Genomic DNA, 18,607 nt, shown 5'->3' on the forward strand with positions numbered 1-18,607 from the left:
CTCACCTGTGACGTCACTTCTGTTGTCCACCTGCATGGATCCTTCCCTTCCCGCCTGAAAACCATATGACCAGCAGTTTGACCATCCAGGACTTAGTTTGATTCCAAACTCAAGTCTGAGAAGACGTTTCCACAACTTATTTTGTGTTACTTTTGGTTTTGTGCTAACAGGGTCACCAGGGTGCTGCCCCCAACCTTTTCACGTTGTTGTGTCAACTCAAGTGTGACGTCATTCCCAGCTCCGGCATCCGACTTCAGAGGTAAACAGAATGCAGCATTAGGCCACAGAAGTGTCTCAAAGTAATGGGAGAGGACTCGTGTAGGGCGGTGGATCATCAAAGACAAGGTGAGGAACGTCAAGACCAAAAAATGGAGGAACACAGAGCTCAAGATGCAATTAGTGCCCAGCACCTCCAGTTTTACCAGAAGTCTCCTGTAGGAGAAGCCACCTCAAAACTCACCATCCTCATCACCTCCTATGCTTCTCATTGGCTGTGGCGGCCCCCCTCAGCCACGGTTTGCCGTTCAGCAGATATGACGACCTACCTGGCTGCGTCTGTTTTCAAGCCGCGACGTCTCATAGAGCTGGGCGTTATGAATGACAATTCCACAGAAGGCCAAATAGGCAGCAAAGTCCTGCAGGCAGAAAAGTAGAAAATGTTAAAATGGAGGAGATAAAGTCACAATAACAACATTTATTTAACCAATTTACTGTAAATTGTAGAAAAAAATTACAATCCCAAAGAACAAACATACGTACATACAGCAGGGAAAATAAGTACTGAACGCGTCAACGTGTTTCTCAGTAGATATATTTCTAACGGGGCTATTGACCAGATGTCGGTAACAACCCAAGTCATCCACACATACAAAGAAATCAAAACAAATACGCCCGTAAATGAAGTTATGTGTGATAAAGTGGAATGACGCAGGGAATAAGTATAGAGCACGATAAGAAAAGGAGGTGCAAAAAGGCCTGGAAAGCCACAAAACCAACTGACGTCTGTCAATCCTGATAGCCCCCCGTCAATGCAAATGAATATCCGTTTCTTTAGTCCTGAGTGATGGCCTATCATTCCCAAAGTGTCACACAAGAAACATCTCATGATGGGTTAAAGCAAAGAGCTCTCTCAAGACCTTCGCAACCTTACCATCGATGGCATTGGTGACAGACGTACTTCTGAATGTTCCACTGGGCACCATAACCCGGAAGTGGAAAGAAGATCATTTCACCACAAACTGGCCAAAGACCAGGGGCTCCTCACAAGATTTCTGACAGAGGGGTCAAAAGAAGAGGGCGGCATGGTGGTGCAGTGGTAGCGTTCCTGCCTCGCAGTAAGGAGACCTGGGTTCGCTTCCCGGGTCCTCCCTGCGTAGAGTTTGCATGTTGTCTGCGTGGGTTTCATCCGGGTGCTCCGGTTTCCTCCCACAGTCCAAAGACATGTAGGTTAGGTGTATTGGCGATTCTAAATTGTGCTTTGTGTGTGTGCCCTGTGGTGGGCTGGTGCCCTGCCCAGGGTTTGTTTCCTGCCTTGTGCCCTGTGTTGGCTGGGATAGGCTCCAACAGACACCTGTGACCCTGTAGTTGGGATATAACGGGCTGGATAATGGATGGATGGATGGAGTCAAAAGAATGGGGCTATCAGGATTGACAGACGTCAGTTGGTTTCGTGGCTTTTCAGGCCTTTTTGCACCTCCTTTTCTTCATGTGCTCTAAACTTATTCCCTGTGTCATTCCACTTTATTACACATAACTTATTTTATGGACTTATTTGCTTTGATTTCTTTGTATGTGTGGATTACTTGGGTTGTTGCTGACTTCTGGTGAAAATTTCATATCAATAGCCCCATGAGAAATCCATTTACTGAGCAAAATGTTAACGTGTTCAACACTTATTTTCCCCGCTGTACATAGACACAGTGCCTATCAAAAGTCCTCCCATGTTCTTGTCATTCAGTACTGATCCCCAGTGGATTTCATTTGCTTTTCTCATTGACCAAAAAAGACTCTTTAATGTGATCTCAGAATTGTGGTCTAAATTAATGACAAATGTAAAGCACAGCATAACTGAATGAAGGGGAGTCCATGTCTTTCTAGCGTCACACCCATCTAATACAGATCAGGGTCACAAAGCCTCACGCTGTCCCAGCAGGCAGAACGGACGTCACTCTACTGTACCTTGCACTGTCACCCTGAACAGGACAGTGTGGGTCAAACCCTAATCTGTCTATCATGGACTGCTTGGAGAAGCTTGTGCCAGCAGCTATGGAAGGAGTGCGCGTCAATCACAGGGTCTCAAAGTGACTACACAGTATTAGTGTGTATATTTTCTATAAATAAAGATATTTTTATGAATGGAAGAGAATGTCTGTGATACGGTTTGCATATTTGCAGCTGGAGATCCACAAAGGGAGAAAAGAATGAATCACATATCATAAAGTAGTTTTTATTCTTGAGCTTTCAACCCCTACTAGGGGTCTTCATCAGAGGATAATGCTTAGACTTACAAGAATCAAAGGCAATATATAGCAACACAGGGGTTGAAAGCTCAGGAATAAAAACTACTTTATGATACGTGATTCATTCTTTTTTCCCTTTGTGGATCTCCAGCTGCAGATATTTTTATGTAGAAAGCTAATGGACCATCAACTGTGAGGGTCTTGTGTCCACTGCCTGCTGTGAGGCCACAGGATTTCAAGTCACTTAGTGCAACATGAAGGAGCGTATGAAGGAGTATTGCAGTGCCAGGGCCACCCCGCGGTGCCGCTCTGCACTTATGACATCACATTTGAGCTTGAACTTGTCACCATCAACCTCCCAGGTCACCCTACCTGGAGTTTAAATTTCGACTGTAGGATTTCCTGTAATATGCCAACCGACCGCGGCAGGCTTGGCCTTGTAGAGTGCGATGTGTGGGCCTCCAGATCCCGGAACATTCTGTCCAAAGGCTACCATCAGAGCCAAGCTGTTCTCTTCACAAGCACATGGCACACTGGCACTCCAGATGGTGCAGCTTCAAGCAAGTGAAGGCGCTGCTGTGCTCCCATTAACAGGCAAATAAGACATAAGCACCTCATCCACAAACACAAACATGGAGCGGGCCACTGGGGTCGGAAAATAAGCCGAGTCCAGGGATTCATCGTTCACAACGAATCAAATCCAGATTGTCCCAAATTTGTCATCTTATTCAGTTTACGGCGGCTGAATCTGTGGAGAGTACCAGCCTTGGAGGGGTGACACCGAGCACACGGGTTAAAATGTTTAATTCCTCGCTTGTGTTTAAACAGGTTAGAATAAAGACCCTCTGCTTACTGTCTGGCAAGGTCTTCTTCTAATTCCTGAATTGGATCAAATTGATTTGAGAAGGTGGTGGTAGGTGATGTTATGTTATTTTACGTTATATTAAGTTGTCATGCTATGTCATATCATTAAGTAATGTATGTCATGTCTTGTTGTATCGTGTCATATTATACTATACCATGTTATGCCACGGGCGGCACGGTGGCGCAGTGGGTAGCACTGCCACCTAGCAGTTAGGAGTCCCAGGTTTGCTTCCCGGGTCCTCCCTGTGTGGAGTTTGCATGTTCTCCCCGTGTCTGCGTGGGTTTCCTCCCACAGTCCAAAGACATGCAGGTTAGGTGTGTGTGCTTGGTGTGTGTGTGTGTGTGCCCTGCAGTGGGCTGGCGCCCTGCCTGGGGTTTGTTTCCTGCCTTGCGCCCTGTGTTGGCTGGGATTGGCTCCAGCAGACCCTGTAGTTAGAATATAGCAGGTTGGATAATGGCTGGATGGATGTTATGCCACATAACGCTATGTTACGTCATATCATGTAATTATTTAATGATGTCACGTCATGTCATATGCCAGGTTAGATTGCATTATATTATATTGTCATGAAAAACGTGACCTCAAAATGCTACATGTCTGATCGATCAAAATGTTTAACATGCATGGATACCGCTTTGGATTAGGTACATACCACTGAAGACTGGTGGGTGGGGGGGGGGGGGGCATCCTTGTAAATTTGAGAGTGATAGAATGGGGTGAATACAGTTGGGGGGTGGGTCCCCCATGGAGATTTTACAAAGATAAAATACATAGTGTGAGAGACAGCTGGCAGTTCAACCCGTCTGGGATGCCCCTAAAATGGAAGGATGGGGAAAGGCAGTTAGTTGTCGACACTGCCTCCCCCAAAACACTAGGTGGCAGCTCCCCTGGAGTGTAGCGGTGCCCCGGACTCCAGCAGGGCATCCTGGGACTTGGAGTTCAGTTCCTGTTGGGTGCTGCCAGGGGGAGCTGTGGAAGGACCAGGGGGCTCGTGCTGATTAAAGAACTTGAATTCTCCAGCTGACCCGGAAGTGCTGGCAAGATATGTGGGAGGAAGAACAAAAGCACTTCCGGGTCAAGGACTATTTAAAGGAGCCGAGCCGGGGTCGGGAGGTGTGGAGGGGAGAATTGAGAGTATTGTGGTGACTTGCCCGTGTTATTGTGGATGTGGCGCTTTGAGGGTACAATTATTGAGAAGAAAATAATTAAATATCTTCTTAGTGCTTTTATTTTGTGTCCTGAGCGTTTATCTGTTGGGGTTAAAGGGGCAACAGTGACCCCCAGGGTCTTATGATAGAAAGGTGCAAAGGGAAAATGTAAAATGAGTTCCTCAAATTCCACTATCAAAAAAACAAAAAAAAACAAAAGAAAAACTGAAAAATAAAAAGCCACAGAACAGTAAGTGTGGACATACACTGCGCTTGCAGACGCAGAGATTGGCAAAACGTGAGGAAGGCGTAGGGATCATTCGACGGGACGCCGACAGAGTGACCGACCATCACAGGGTACGCTTACTCACACCCTGCTAAAAACATAACTTTAAAAATTAGGAGTAAAACCCACTCGACCACAGGGTGGGCATGTAAACCGAATGCCAAGTGTGACTTTGAACCCAGGACTCTGTCGCTGTGACCACTGAGCCACCTTCAACAAATACTAGCAAATCGTGCTGGCGAAAATTTTGCAAGAATAAAAGCGTTAATGAAATGATGATGAGGGAGAGAAGAACATGACACGTTACAGTAAGAAAGGAGATTATTTTAATAAGTAGCGACTTGGGACTATTAGAATTACAGTCACTTACAGCACTTACAGCAATACAAAGTGCCACATGAACAGGTTAACAGAACATATTGGATCATAAAGAAGGGAAACGCAGGGCACCTGCAAGTCAGTATGTGTGAAGTGTGGCCGTCACGTAATGTTGGATACCGACGTCTATACGATTTGACAGAAAACGCAATTTGTTGCATAAACGTTTGTGGGAGATGGTCGGCTGTTCATCCCGGCCAATACCCCCAGGCCGCTAGATGGAGCCCTCCCTGTAGCATGGAAGTGCCCCAAAGACCAGCAGGGAATTATGGACAATGGAGTTTTTATTCCCAACCCTGCTGGACACCGTGGGGCCCACCAGAGGACGCTGCAGGGAGGCTCAAGGACTTGTACGTGCCCTATAACCCGGAAGCACGTCATGATCATATGACCAGAAGGAACAACGTGTTTCCGGGTTGAGGAGAAGGACTTTTTATCTGACCCGGAAGTGATAAGAAATCACATGGACTGTAGGATGGGAAACACTTCCGGGTCAGGGAATATAAAAGGACTGTGGGAAAGCCCAGACGCTGAGCTGAGCTGGGAGGTATGGTGGCAAAGTGTCTGGGAGTGGAGGATTGTTATTGATTAGTGATTATAGTGTACTTGTATGTGTAGTGTGGAGTGGAGGGTGCTTTGTGCACATAGTTATTATAAAATAAATAATAATTCTAATTTTACCCAGTGTTTGGAATGGTACCTGAGGGTTCAAGGGAGCTCTAGCGCCCCCAACTGCTACACGTTATTGTCAGCGATAATATTCCCCTGTGTGTAACCCGCAAGTACCTGTACATGTAACCCGGGTTTCAATGTAACTCTCTGGAAAATGTAGTGTAGTAAAAACAGGGCCTGGCAAATAAACTCCGATGTTTTAATACGTTTGTCGTTGTGACTTGGCGATAGTCGCACAATATGCTAAACGAACGGGGAATCGCCTATGCCGCAATATAAAGGGAACGACTTGGTTTGAGTCGTCACTATTATGGAATCCCTGTAGTTGTTTCTCGTTGTCTGGCAGTTTGCCGCTGCTCTTCAGCAGGGTCGTGCGTGTGATTCGTTTTTCGTTCATTGTCTGGGTACGAGGCTGGCTGCCTGCTGATCTTCGGCTAATGGCTAATGTGGTTTGTCACCCGTTGTCTTTGTTGTTCTAAGGCATCTCGCCTGTGCTGGCGGGTCTGGCGTATTGTCGATGTTTCTGCTTCTGTGCTACGCTGTATGTGCCTTTTCATTTTATCGAGAGGCTTACCTTGGAGTGAAAGAAAAATGGTGGTGTCATAATGCAGTTTCGGCGAGTAACAAAGTGTGCACCGAATAAACAGTCAAACACCACAAGTCGATAATTGGTGACATTGAAGAACTGAAGATAAGCCTAAGAGCAAACCTCTGCCAGGAATGCGGATTCCTCGCTGTTGTTGTGGAGGGATACAGCAGTTGTGGCAGCCGTTGTTTCTATCGAGCACGGACGGACACAAGTGAAATAATACAAGGATAGCAGAGTTTAAATAAAGCGTATAATTGCATGTGACATAAGCACAGAAATATGCCAGTGTGCCCTCTTGTCGGGATGCCCACCTTTTCATCCTGTTCAGTGAAAGTGCCAGTGTGTCCACCTTTTTTGTTGATGGCCTGAGCAACACCCACCACCTGAAATGAAAGAAAAAGAAAACAGTAGATAATGAAGAAAATGAAAGTGTAAAACATCTGAGGCAAAATAATTAACAAAGAATATAAAATGACCAAAGAGTGGATGGCAAAAGCAAAGCCAGGTGGCACGTCATGGCAGACGCAGGCACTGGTGGCGCTGAACTGACCCACAGTGGCAGGAGAGCCAAGCCGCACACTTGATGTGAGTTTTCTCCATTTGGTCGTTTCCAGTTTTCGGCGACTCTCTGGGCAGCTTCCTCCATGACTTCCTGTCTTGAGCAGCATCCCTCAGCTACTGCACACTCATGCCACGGTCATTTTTGATGGCACCTCTCCAGCGTGTTCAAACCAGGCTCTGGTCCTCCGTATTTCTTGGTGGAGACATGTCTAAACTTTAGTTGGCATTGAAGCCAGTAACTCAGGTTGGAATTCCATCGGTGCCAGGGTGCTTTCCATGTTGGCGGCTGGGTCACTGCCCAAACCATCTCGGCCTCTAGAATGCCAGGTTCCAGCTGTACGTCTGCATTCTCACTAACTGATTGATGTGAATTACTGTTGAAGTTGAGATCTTCAAGGTACTTCTTCCGTTTTTCCCCTGATCCCCTGCTGATTTTGGATTTCTTTCCCATTGTTGTCTCTAAACTGCACAACGGAAAGACAATGAACTGGACCGAGTGGTTGGGAGTCCATCTCATAATGCCAGGTGAGGGGCATCACAGTCATGTGAGCAAGAAAAAAGAGACAACGGTCAAGAGTCCCCCAGCTTACCTCATCTTTGTGGTTCTTAATGGGCATGCAGAGGATGGTCTGTGTCTTGTAGCCGGTGATCTGATCAACGCCTGCATTGAACCTGGGGTCCTGAAAAGAAAGAAGGGGGTAACACTTGAGAAATGGGGGTGCTGAGGTGCATCGCAAAATGCTTTGCTTGGGCTTAATAAGGACTTACAACACACCACTAGCCCTTGTCACGCACGCGCGATTAGGGAGCCGCGGAACAACCTAAACTGTTGCGCGAAGACATATACCAGACGGGAATGGCGGAGTACTAACCTTTCTCTATTTATTTCCAAACAGAAAGAAAGACACAACACCGCCATGAACGTCTGAACATGGAATCTCAACACGCCACTTCCGCCTTCCCTCTGTCGCAGCCCAATGACGTCAGCAGTCCCATCATCCATCTCGGTTCTTTCCCAGCAGCGCTTCATCCATTTCCGGTCCCTCCCTCATAAATGTTCCCCCCGTCCGCCATGATGGCGAACGGTGTTATGACAATTGTACAAAAAAGTATTATCAAATTGCACTTTTCCCACAGTATACGGGGCCGGAAAACCCCAAACCTTTATCGACTATTTGTGTCTTTTTTACAGTGGCGTAGTCGGCAGGAGAGAAAGGTTGTCCGAACATGACAGAAGGACAGGACCTGAACGAAGTGTTGACTGGGATGGCTGCCCAAATTCAGAATCTTCGGATCGCACACGCAGAAACAACGAGGGAGCTTGAAGCAACTAAGGCAAGGCTGACAACGGCAGAAGCGGTAAGACCGGAGCCCTCCAGACCTCCGCCTCCTCCGATGGTACCGTTGTCAGATGCCGACGATATAGAGTCGTACCTCGGCATATTTGAGAGGACCGCCTCTCGCAACCAGTGGCCGCGGGCGGAGTGGGCGTCCATTTTGGCTCCATACCTGAAGGGTGCTGCGCAGCGGGCCTATTATGATCTCCCCGAGGAGGAGGCCGCAGATTACGACCTCCTAAAACCAGAGATCCTTAGTCGCTACGGCATCACTACGGACCAGCAGGCGAGTGAGTGGCGAACCTGGCAGTTCAACCCCGACCACCCTGCCCGAGCCCAGGCTTTCGAGTTCTGGAGCAAGATGGGGCGTTGGTTAAGACCAGAAGGTCCCCAGGCGCGTAAAGTCGTAGAGCAGGTGGCTTGTGAGGGCTTAGTAAACGCTATGCCAGGATATCTCGCCCAGCAGGTCCGTAGACATCCTTATAAAGACATGAAAGGACTCTTGGAGGTCCTGGAGCGTCAACTTGCGGTTCACCGAGCCGGGGGATCGGAAAAGCCGGCTCGTGGCGCCCGACAGGGACGGTCCAGTCACTCCGAGCCCACACGTCGCGTGGCGGAAGCACCGCTGAAAGCCAAGGACAGACCCGGGCCACCGCGCTGTTTCAAGTGCGGGGACCTCGGTCACCTGTTGTCTGCCTGCCCGTTGTATCAGCCACTCCAGGAGCCAATGGACTGCACTTGGGCCACCACCGAAAGGTACTGTGCTCTGTCAAACCCTCTGGCTATTCCAAATACGGGAGTGGTTTTAGTAAATGGTCATTCTGTGCTTGCATTGTTTGATTCCGGCAGTAACATTACCATTGTTGCTCGCCGTTATGTTTTACCGCAACAATGGCGATACCAGTACGTTAGTGTAACTTGTGTACATGGGGAGACCAAGTCTTATAAGTCCGCAAAGTGTTTTCTGTCATGGAATGGTGGCTTGTCTCGATTAACGGTCGCAGTGTTACCCGAGCCACCTTTTCCTGTCATTTTGGGACACGACTGGTCCAATAGCAACAGCGGGAAACAATTAACCACTCCTAGGGCTAAGTTGGGTCTTGTTATGGGTACGCGAAGCACCACCCCCGCGGCTCCCAGGCCGTGCACACGGGCGACCGCCGTAAATAACAGTGACCGGGGGGAAGAGTCTCTAGCGTCGGACCCCGACCCGGAAGATGATCCGGGCGAGGGCACGAGCCAAAGAGTCTGCAGAGCTCCCGTATATGCGGACCCAATAGACTCTATGATCAATCAGTTCCGGTCTACCCCCGCGTCATTTAAAAGGGAGCAATGGAATGATGATTCCCTAAAAAACGCCCGGAATGCAATTGTTTCAATAAATGACCATTTGTCTGATGGTTCCTTACCACCGGAGCCCTACTTTGTATTAGAACATGATCTGTTGTATCGAGTTGCGAGTCACGAAGGGGGAGCGCGGAAGTTATTGTTAGTGCCGCGAACCTTCCGGCGGGAGGTTTGCGAACTGGCACACTCCCACCTCCTGGGCGCCCATTTGGGAACCGAAAAAACGCTGGAGAGAATTAAACAGCGGTTTTATTGGCCAGGAATAAATGAGGAGGTCCGACGTTTCTGTCAGTCCTGCCCGGAGTGTCAGATCCGTCAGATTCCTAGGAGGGACCGCGCTCCTTTAGTTCCTATTCCCCTTATTGATGTTCCCTTCGAGAGGATCGGTATTGATCTTGTAGGTCCCCTGGAACCTTCGACCCGTGGCCAAAAATACATATTGGTCATGGTAGATTACGCAACTCGATACCCAGCAGCGGTACCCTTACGGTCCGCTACTTCCAAGAATATCGCACGGGAATTAGTCAGGCTCTTTGCCCGAGTGGGAATACCTAAAGAAGTCCTCACGGACCAAGGTACTCCCTTTACTTCGGATACGTTCAGGGAGGTTGCTAAGTTACTGAAAATCAAACATCTGAGGACGTCGGTTTATCACCCGCAAACCGATGGCTTAGTGGAGCGGTTTAATCAGACACTTAAACAGATGTTACGTAAGGTAGTCAGCGCGGACGGTCGGAACTGGGACGAGCTTTTGCCCTTCGTGCTCTTTGCTTACCGGGAAGTCCCACAGGCCTCCACGGGTTTCTCCCCCTTTGAACTCTTATATGGACGTCAGCCCCGGGGGCTTTTAGATATATTAAAAGAAGGCTGGGAGGAGGAGGCTCTGCCTGGCTGTAATGTTTTGGAGTACATCGCGCAAATGCGCGATAGAATGAACAAAATCTGACCCATCCTAAAAGATCACATGACCCGTGCTCAAGCAACGCAAGCCCGGTCCTATAATAAAAATGCTGTCCTCCGGGAATTTCACCCCGGAGACCGCGTAATGGTGCTCGTACCCACATCCCATTCTAAATTGCTGGCCCATTGGCAGGGTCCCTATGAGGTAAAGGAGCGGAAAGGGCTGGTGGATTATTTGGTGAAACAACCGAATCGTAGACCTGCCGAGAGAGTGTACCACGTGAACTTGTTAAAGCCGTGGAGAGATAGGGACGAGGCTCCACCCTCCGGTACCGCCCTCTCCCTTTGCGCACGTAAACTCACACTTAACCTCGGACCAGACTTAACCCCATCACAACGGCTGGAGCTGGAACATGCTATCCATGCCGTCCCCGAAGTGGTTAGCGAGGTACCTGGCCGTACTTCCTTGATTGAGCACGATATTGTTACAGACCCGGGGGTGATAGTCAGGGAGAGACCCTATCGCCTCCCGGAAGCAAAGAGGACGGAAGTGGGATTGGAAATCCAAAGGATGCTGGACATGAATATTATTGAGGAAAGCTATAGTCCCTGGTCCAGTCCTATCGTCCTCGTATCTAAGCCAGACGGGTCCTGGAGGTTCTGCAACGACTTCAGGCGTCTGAACCAAGTCTCTAAGTTCGATGCCTACCCTATGCCCCGAGTGGACGATCTCTTGGAGCGCCTAGGGAGGGCACAATACTTGACTACCTTAGACATGACAAAAGGGTACTGGCAAATTCCCCTAACGGCATCCGCCAGAGAGAAAACAGCATTCAGTACCCCTAGTGGACATTGGCAGTATAAGGTCCTCCCATTCGGGTTGCACGGGGCACCTGCTACGTTCCAGCGTCTGGTGGACAGAGTGCTACGACCCCATCAATCCTATTGTGCCGCCTACTTGGATGACGTAGTCATTTATTCCGGCACCTGGGAGGAACATATACTGCAGGTGTATGCTGTTCTTGCCACACTAGCGAAAGCCGGCCTCCGCATTAACCCCCGTAAGTGTTACTTTGGCTTAAGGGAGGCCAAATATTTAGGCTACCTAGTTGGGCGGGGACAGGTGAAACCCCAATGCTCCAAAATAAAAGACATCTTAGAATGGCCCCGTCCGATGACCAAGAAACAGGTGCAGGCTTTCTTAGGGTTGGCGGGGTATTACCGCCGGTTTGTTCCCCGTTTCTCTGAAAAGGCAGCACCCTTGACTGACCTGACAAAGAAAGGGACTCCTGTCTATGTGGTATGGAACCAGAAAGCGGAACTGGCATTCAGTGACTTGAAAACGGCCCTGACGTCGGCACCTATATTACACACCCCTGATTTCTCTTTACTTTTTCTTCTCCAGACCGACGCTTCGGACACAGGCCTGGGTGCAGTGTTGAGCCAGAGTGTCGACGGTGCCGAACACCCCGTGTTTTACCTGAGCCGGAAACTGTTGGACCGAGAGACCCGGTACGCGGCGGTTGAGAGGGAAGCCTTGGCCATTAAGTGGGCGGTGACTCATCTGCGGTACTACCTGCTGGGTCGTGAGTTCACTCTGGTAACGGACCATGCCGCCCTGCAGTGGATGGCCCTGCACAAGGAGTCGAACCCTCGTGTCACCAGGTGGTTTTTGGACCTGCAGCCATACAAGTTTACCGTTACTTATCGCCGGGGTCCCCTTCAGGCCAATGCTGATGCCCTCTCCCGGGTTCACGACCTCTCGGTTCGGTCCGCCCGACCCGGTGGGTCTGGGCTGAGGGGGGGGGTCATGTCACGCACGCGCGATTAGGGAGCCGCGGAACGACCTAAACTGTTGCGCGAAGACATATACCAGACGGGAATGGCGGAGTACTAACCTTTCTCTCTTTATTTCCAACAGAAAGAAAGACACAACACCGCCATGAACGTCTGAACATGGAATCTCAACACGCCACTTCCGCCTTCCCTCTGTCGCAACCCAATGATGTCAGCAGTCCCATCATCCATCTCGGTTCCTTCCCAGCAGCGCTTCATCCATTTCCGGTCCCTCCCTCATAAATGTTCCCCCCGTCCGCCATGATGGCGAACGGTGTTATGACAATTGTACAAAAAAGTATTATCAAATTGCACTTTTCCCACAGTATACGGGGCCGGAAAACCCCAAACCTTTATCGACTATTTGTGTCTTTTTTACACCCTTTACAATGGGGGCTGCCACAGAGGTGAATTTAGCAGAAGTGGGGTCCCAATACAACAGCGGACCCCTGCTGCAAAAAAAAAAAATTCCTAGAAAATGACGCATTCCTTTTGTACCAACTTTTACCTGAAATTCCAACTCGTATCGGTCTGGCGGTCAGTTGCAAATTTTTTATGCCCTCCTGTGACGTAATGGGCGCCAAGGTATCAGTCTGGGTGGTCTGTCATGTGGTGGGTGCTCCCAATCTCCTCCTGCTCCTTCTGTGACGCCATTTTTTTTCCTTATCGGTGCTCCTATTTTGCCTTCGGTGGGCTGGCGCCCTGCCCGGGGATTTGTTCCTGCCTTGCGCCCTGTGTTGCCTGGGATTGGCTCCAGCAGACCCCGTGACCCTGTGTTGGGATATATCGGGTTGGATAATGACTGACTCCTATTTTGCTGAAGTCGTGTCAGCCGTTTCTAACGTAGTTTATCCACAAACCCTCGGGGGCGCGTGGCATAGTCGGCGCAGACTTTCAAGACTTGGGTAACTATGCCGCTCAGTGTATTTTCTTGTCTTTTGAAATTCGTTTTGGTCACCAAACTTTCTGTCAGATTTTGCTTATCATTCTAAATGTGACGATTGTGCGGTTTGATTTCTGGTTACGACGTTGGCTTCTCACTGACCCTGCTTCACTCTCCTGATCCCTTCATTCTGAAATCTCTCTGTCCCATGGAGGCAGAACAAGAACTACCTTAGCCTGGGGCTGAGATTACGGTTGTTGGTGGAGTAATGAAGGCTATCAAGTGGGTGTATCATGGGTTCACCTTTCAGCACAACCATAACCTGAACAACACAGCCAAGATGGTGCTGGAGTGGCTTTGAGAGAAGTCTCTGAGCCCCCCCCCCCCACCCCCCCATTAGAGGCTCAACCAAAGCCAAGACTTAAAACATCTGTGGAGAAACCTGAAGATGGCCGTTTACAGACATCCCATCTAACACAGCTGGAGAGGATCTGCCAAGAAGAACGGGGTGAACTGCCCAAATGCAGGGGTGCAAAGCTTGTAGAGACTTAACCAAGAAGACTCAAAGATGGAGTCGCTGCCAAAGGAGGTTTCTAGAAAATAGTGAATTAACTCTTTCAGGGCTGACGTCAACTTTTTGTCCAAATTTAGGAGTAGAGGTCGGTAATCAGCTGTAAGCTGCAACGAAACTCCAGCAGACCCCCGTGACCCTGTAGTTAGGATACAGCGGGTTGGATAATGGATGGATGGATATTCAGCCCTCAAAGAGTTAAGAGTCTCAATACTTGTATAGTTATTTGATTTTTTTTTTTTTTACATTTTATTAAAATCAAATAACATTCCATACAAGCAAGTCAAGCTTAACAGAACTGGGGTTGAAACAAATCAATCAGAGTAAAACTTTAAACTAGTAAAAATAAGTAAATAGAAAAATGAATAAATGAATAAAAATAAAGTTATTTCACTTTTAATAAATTTGCAAACCCAAGTGGCTTGGACCAGGCCAAGAGGATGCCCACGTAACGCCTGGGTGTGGCAGATAGAGGGTCATTTCTGGAGGGTCTGCCTGGGTGGGTGGGCTGCCAACCAGGATCCGGAGTCGTTTTGTCGTGTGGTGGGTGTGGCAACCCGCTGTGCCAGTGCAGGCTCCCCAACCTGACTTCTGAAAATGTGGTGTCATTCTGTCATTAAGGGTTATTGAGTGTAGATCTATGGGCAAAAATGGCAAATGTGTCCGTCTAAAATTAAATGTAAAACACAATAAAGTGAGCAGAAAGTGAAGGGGTCCGCCACAGGTAATTAGCACGCGCAGCTTCACTGGGCTCTGCACACAAGTCCATAATGACCCTATAAACCAATATCAACTGGCATCCCTGCCTGGGTTGGTTATTGCCAGTGTTGCCAGGTTGCCTAGTTTTCTAAAAATTATGAAGAATTTTGGATGATTTTTCAAACCCACTCTGCCACCTTATTGGCACAGTTTTCATCCATCTGCCCCTTTGCACCATTATATGTTTTGTTATCCTTCTAAACCCCCCCCCCCCCCCAATGTTTGGTATTCACCCCATTCTATCACTTTTCTAATCTACAAGGGGGTCCCCCTCCTGGTCTTCAGTGGTGTGTACCCAGTCCATCGCTCTTGATGTCGCCCCCTGCTTTCCGGTGTGTCACATTGTCCACGTCGGGTATTAGGCTAGCTTTTTTTTGTGCCACTGTCTGATCTTTGAGTTGTCTTTAAGCTGTACTGCCAACCCTGCCAACCCTGGCACCTGCCTTTTTTGTATGAACATGTGCTATATAAATAAATGTTGTACCAAATGTTGCCTGACCAGGCTTGGACTTCTATATGGCCATATGTAAAAAGCAGTTTCTGAAAACACATGGACAAGCAGGTGGATTGTGTAAACTTTCTACGTTTGTGGATTTCTGACATTTTTCTTTTTTAAGAAGTCTGTTTAAAACTCATGGCGCCTGCACTTGAGTGTCGGAAGACGTGTCAGTGTGGGATTTGCGAGGATGGGATGAAATAAATCCCTCTGGCTAACGGCACATGCGAGCTAACGGCTAATGTTTCCGTCGGTTGTTATGCTTTCTCCTTCTGCACATCCATCATTGCCTCGTTGTTAAGAGCACACTTGGTGAACGTCCAAAAGCCTCCTTCCTTTGGATCTGAATGTGCAGCTTTTTATGGTCAAATGTAAAAGAATTCTGTTTCAGAATGGTGGGGTGCTGCTCAGGCCTGCTGCCTCGCACCTCCAGAGCTCTGGGTTCAAATGCGGTCTGTCAAGCTGGCCTGTTCACCTTTTCCCAGAGTGCTCTGGGTTTCCTGCTGCTTCCCAGATTTGCACTTGTTGGGTTAATTGGGCGCCATAAACTGGGCCTGTGTTGGGAGGGGTCCATCCATCGGGTGTTTAAGCGGCTTCATTTATTAGTAAATTATGAGTCAGTCAGTCATTATCCAACCCGCTATATCTGCTGGAGCCAATCTCAGCCAGGGCACAAGGCAGGAAATAAACTCCGGGCAGGGTGCCAGCCCACCGCAGGGCACACACACACCAAGCACACACACACTAGGGACAATTTAGAATCACCAATGCACCTAACCTGCATGTCTTTGGACTGTGGGAGGAAAGCCACGCAGACACGGGGAGAACATGCAAACTCCATGCAGGGAGGACACGGGAAGAGAACCCAGGACTCCTAACTGCGAGGCAGCAGCGCTACCACTGAGCCACCATGCCACCCACTTTAATAGTGTAAGTAAATAAAACCTTATTTATAAATAGTATTAAAATTATTCTATTTTGGATATCGGGCGGCACGATGGCATAGTGGGTAGCGCTGCTGCCTTGCAGTTAAGAGACCCGTCTGAGTTCGCTTTCCGGGTCCTCCCTGCGTGGAGTTTGCATGTTCTCCCCGTGTCTGCGTGGGTTTCCTCCCACAGTCCAAAGACATGCAGGTTAGGTGGATTGGTGAATTTGTCCCTGGTGTGTGCTTGGTGTGTGTGTGTGCACCCTCTGGTGGGCTGGCGCCCTCCCCGGGTTTTGTTTCCTGCCTTGCGCCCTGTGTTTGCTGGGATTGGCTCCAGTGGACTCCCGTGACCCTGTAGTTAGGATTTAACGGGTTGGATGATGGATAGATATTTTGGATATCCTAATAGGGGATAAAACTTAAGACCCAAAGCAATTTTATTAAGACCTGGGCCCTAACATACTCATTTACATATTAGGGCTAAAAAGAAACAAACGGCCCTTTAAGATCAGGGAAAGGGCAAAGGTCACGACAGTAAAGGAACATAAGGGTTACAAAACAATTATGATTAGGGAAAAGTGTCATTAACCTTAGGGACCAAAGTCAACTATTAACATCAGGGACTAAAAAATACTAACTTTAGGGTTAGGATAGGGAGAAGGGAAGGGAGCTACAGTATATTAAAAGGGTGTCATTAATATTAGGGACCCGAGTAAGAATTAATATCACGGACAAAAAAACAAACTTTTAGGGTTAGGATAGCTATTCCAGATTTGAGGTGCACAGTAGCAGAAGGCCGCCTCACCACTTCTTGCAAGTTTAGCTCTTGGAATTCTAAGCAGACACTCATTTGAAGATCTAAGGTTACGATTTGGAGTGTAAGGTGACAGACATTCCGAAATATAAGATGGAGCAGAGATGATTTAAGGCTTTGTAAACCATAAGCGAGAAGGGAAGGTTAGAGGTTAGGAGCAGGCGCTAATACAATGCATTGCAGCACCCACCACATGACAAACCAACTCAGGGTCCCAGATTAGGACCCGAGTGCAGCCACTCAGCACCACATTCGTTCAGATGGAGTAGAACAGTGGGAGGTTTTTAATGGTGGCTGGAGTGCCAATTCTGCCACCAAACCCCAGGTTTTTCCCTGCAGGTTGGAGGGCCTACATGCAGGGCTGGATGCAGATTAACGTCACACCCAGGACGGAGCAATTGTAGGTTAAGGGTCCTCGCTCAAGGGCCCAATGGAGCAGAGTCACTTTTGGCATTTACGGGATTCGAAGCGGCAACCTTCCGATTGCCAGTGCAGATCCCTAGCCTCAGAGCCACCACTCCACCAAGAAGGGAAGGGAGCTACAGTATATTAAAAGGGTGTCATTAATATTAGGGGCCCGAGTAAGAATTAACATCAGGGCCTAAAACACTAACGTTTAGGGTTAGGATAGGGGAAAGGGGAAGGACACATTTTGGGATTAGGGTTAGGGTTGCAAGAAAAACCTGACAATTCACAATGACCGGCCTGGGGTTTGGACCCACCACATCACCTTAACCCCAGAAATAACACCACCAGAGTACCTCATAAGCATTTCTGATATTTAGCGGTTGCCCGGTGGCCGCGACATGGCCCACGATGCCCTTGTTCCACTCCAGACGGATGCAGTTGTTTGACGCTTCTTCTATCGTGGAGCCTTCGACGAGGTCAAAGAGCCGGCTGACCAGGTACTTCTCGTTGGAGCTGTCCTCACAGACCAGGAAGAGGGAGTAGCGGTCGGCGTCGATGAGCTCATTAATGTGGAGGAAGATTTTGTGGCAGAGCGCCGCGACGTCCAGGTGGGTCGAAATATCCTTCACCAGATCCAAGAGCCTTGTGCACTGGTTGGTCACTTGGCTGTCCCCCGTTCCGATCCTCTGTGCTTTTAGGGGCATCGGCACTTTTTCAGAGTCACTAACAAAGGTCAAGGTGCCCTCGGAGTCTTTGACGATAATGGGCCGCAGGGGTCTATCGAATTCCGAGGCGGAGATTTTTCTGGTGGGGGTTCCGGGGGACGTGCTTTCTGACCGGGAGGTTTGATGTACGGGGCTGAGCTCAGCTTGGATTTTTATGCCTTCCTTGGATCCGGCGATGGAATGGACTCTTTCAGCAAACCAGGCGTTAATCATCTCTCTGCAAAAAAAAAAAAAACAAAAAGGAAAAGTGAGGACTTTGACGCTTGGTGTTTGCAAATGTTATCATTTTCAGGACTTTGGTCATTTGAGGACTTCTTCTTATTGACTTCCAGGTCAGTTTTCTAAGGTTATGAATACGAGGATTGATTACGCTGGTTTTGAATAATAGAAATGAATTATCATTCGTTTTGGATTAGCTGTGCCGCCATTTTGTTTTCTCATAGGCCATGATACGATGGCTGATTGCCTGGGGGGGGGCGGTCCCAAAAGTCAAGTCAGCGCATCGATAAATATACAGCTGTGTGCTGGGACACGTCATCTAGTGACGGGCCTTTTGATTCACTTTATTGATTTGATTCTTTTAAACTAACCATTCAAGTGACTCAGCTCTTCAGATTCATTTGATTGGTATAATTTGTTAGGATGGGG

General features: G+C 48.5%; 1 protein-coding gene across 3 annotated transcripts in view; it reads right to left on the reverse strand.

Moving 5' to 3' along the window:
- Nucleotides 1–18,607, reverse strand: part of pde5ab (phosphodiesterase 5A, cGMP-specific, b) — a 129,549-nt gene that overhangs the window by 49,149 nt on the left and 61,793 nt on the right. For all 3 annotated transcript variants that reach the window (XM_051929776.1, XM_051929775.1, XM_028805071.2), the window contains exons 2-5: nucleotides 17,588–18,176; nucleotides 7,549–7,638; nucleotides 6,709–6,780; nucleotides 546–635 (exon numbers count right to left, since the gene is read on the reverse strand). In XM_051929776.1, the coding sequence (XP_051785736.1) occupies nucleotides 546–635; nucleotides 6,709–6,780; nucleotides 7,549–7,638; nucleotides 17,588–18,176 (841 nt within the window). The remainder of the gene's footprint in view (nucleotides 1–545; nucleotides 636–6,708; nucleotides 6,781–7,548; nucleotides 7,639–17,587; nucleotides 18,177–18,607) is intronic.

The sequence above is a fragment of the Erpetoichthys calabaricus genome, chromosome 7, assembly GCF_900747795.2.
Source record: "Erpetoichthys calabaricus chromosome 7, fErpCal1.3, whole genome shotgun sequence".
Taxonomy (NCBI): domain Eukaryota; kingdom Metazoa; phylum Chordata; class Cladistia; order Polypteriformes; family Polypteridae; genus Erpetoichthys; species Erpetoichthys calabaricus.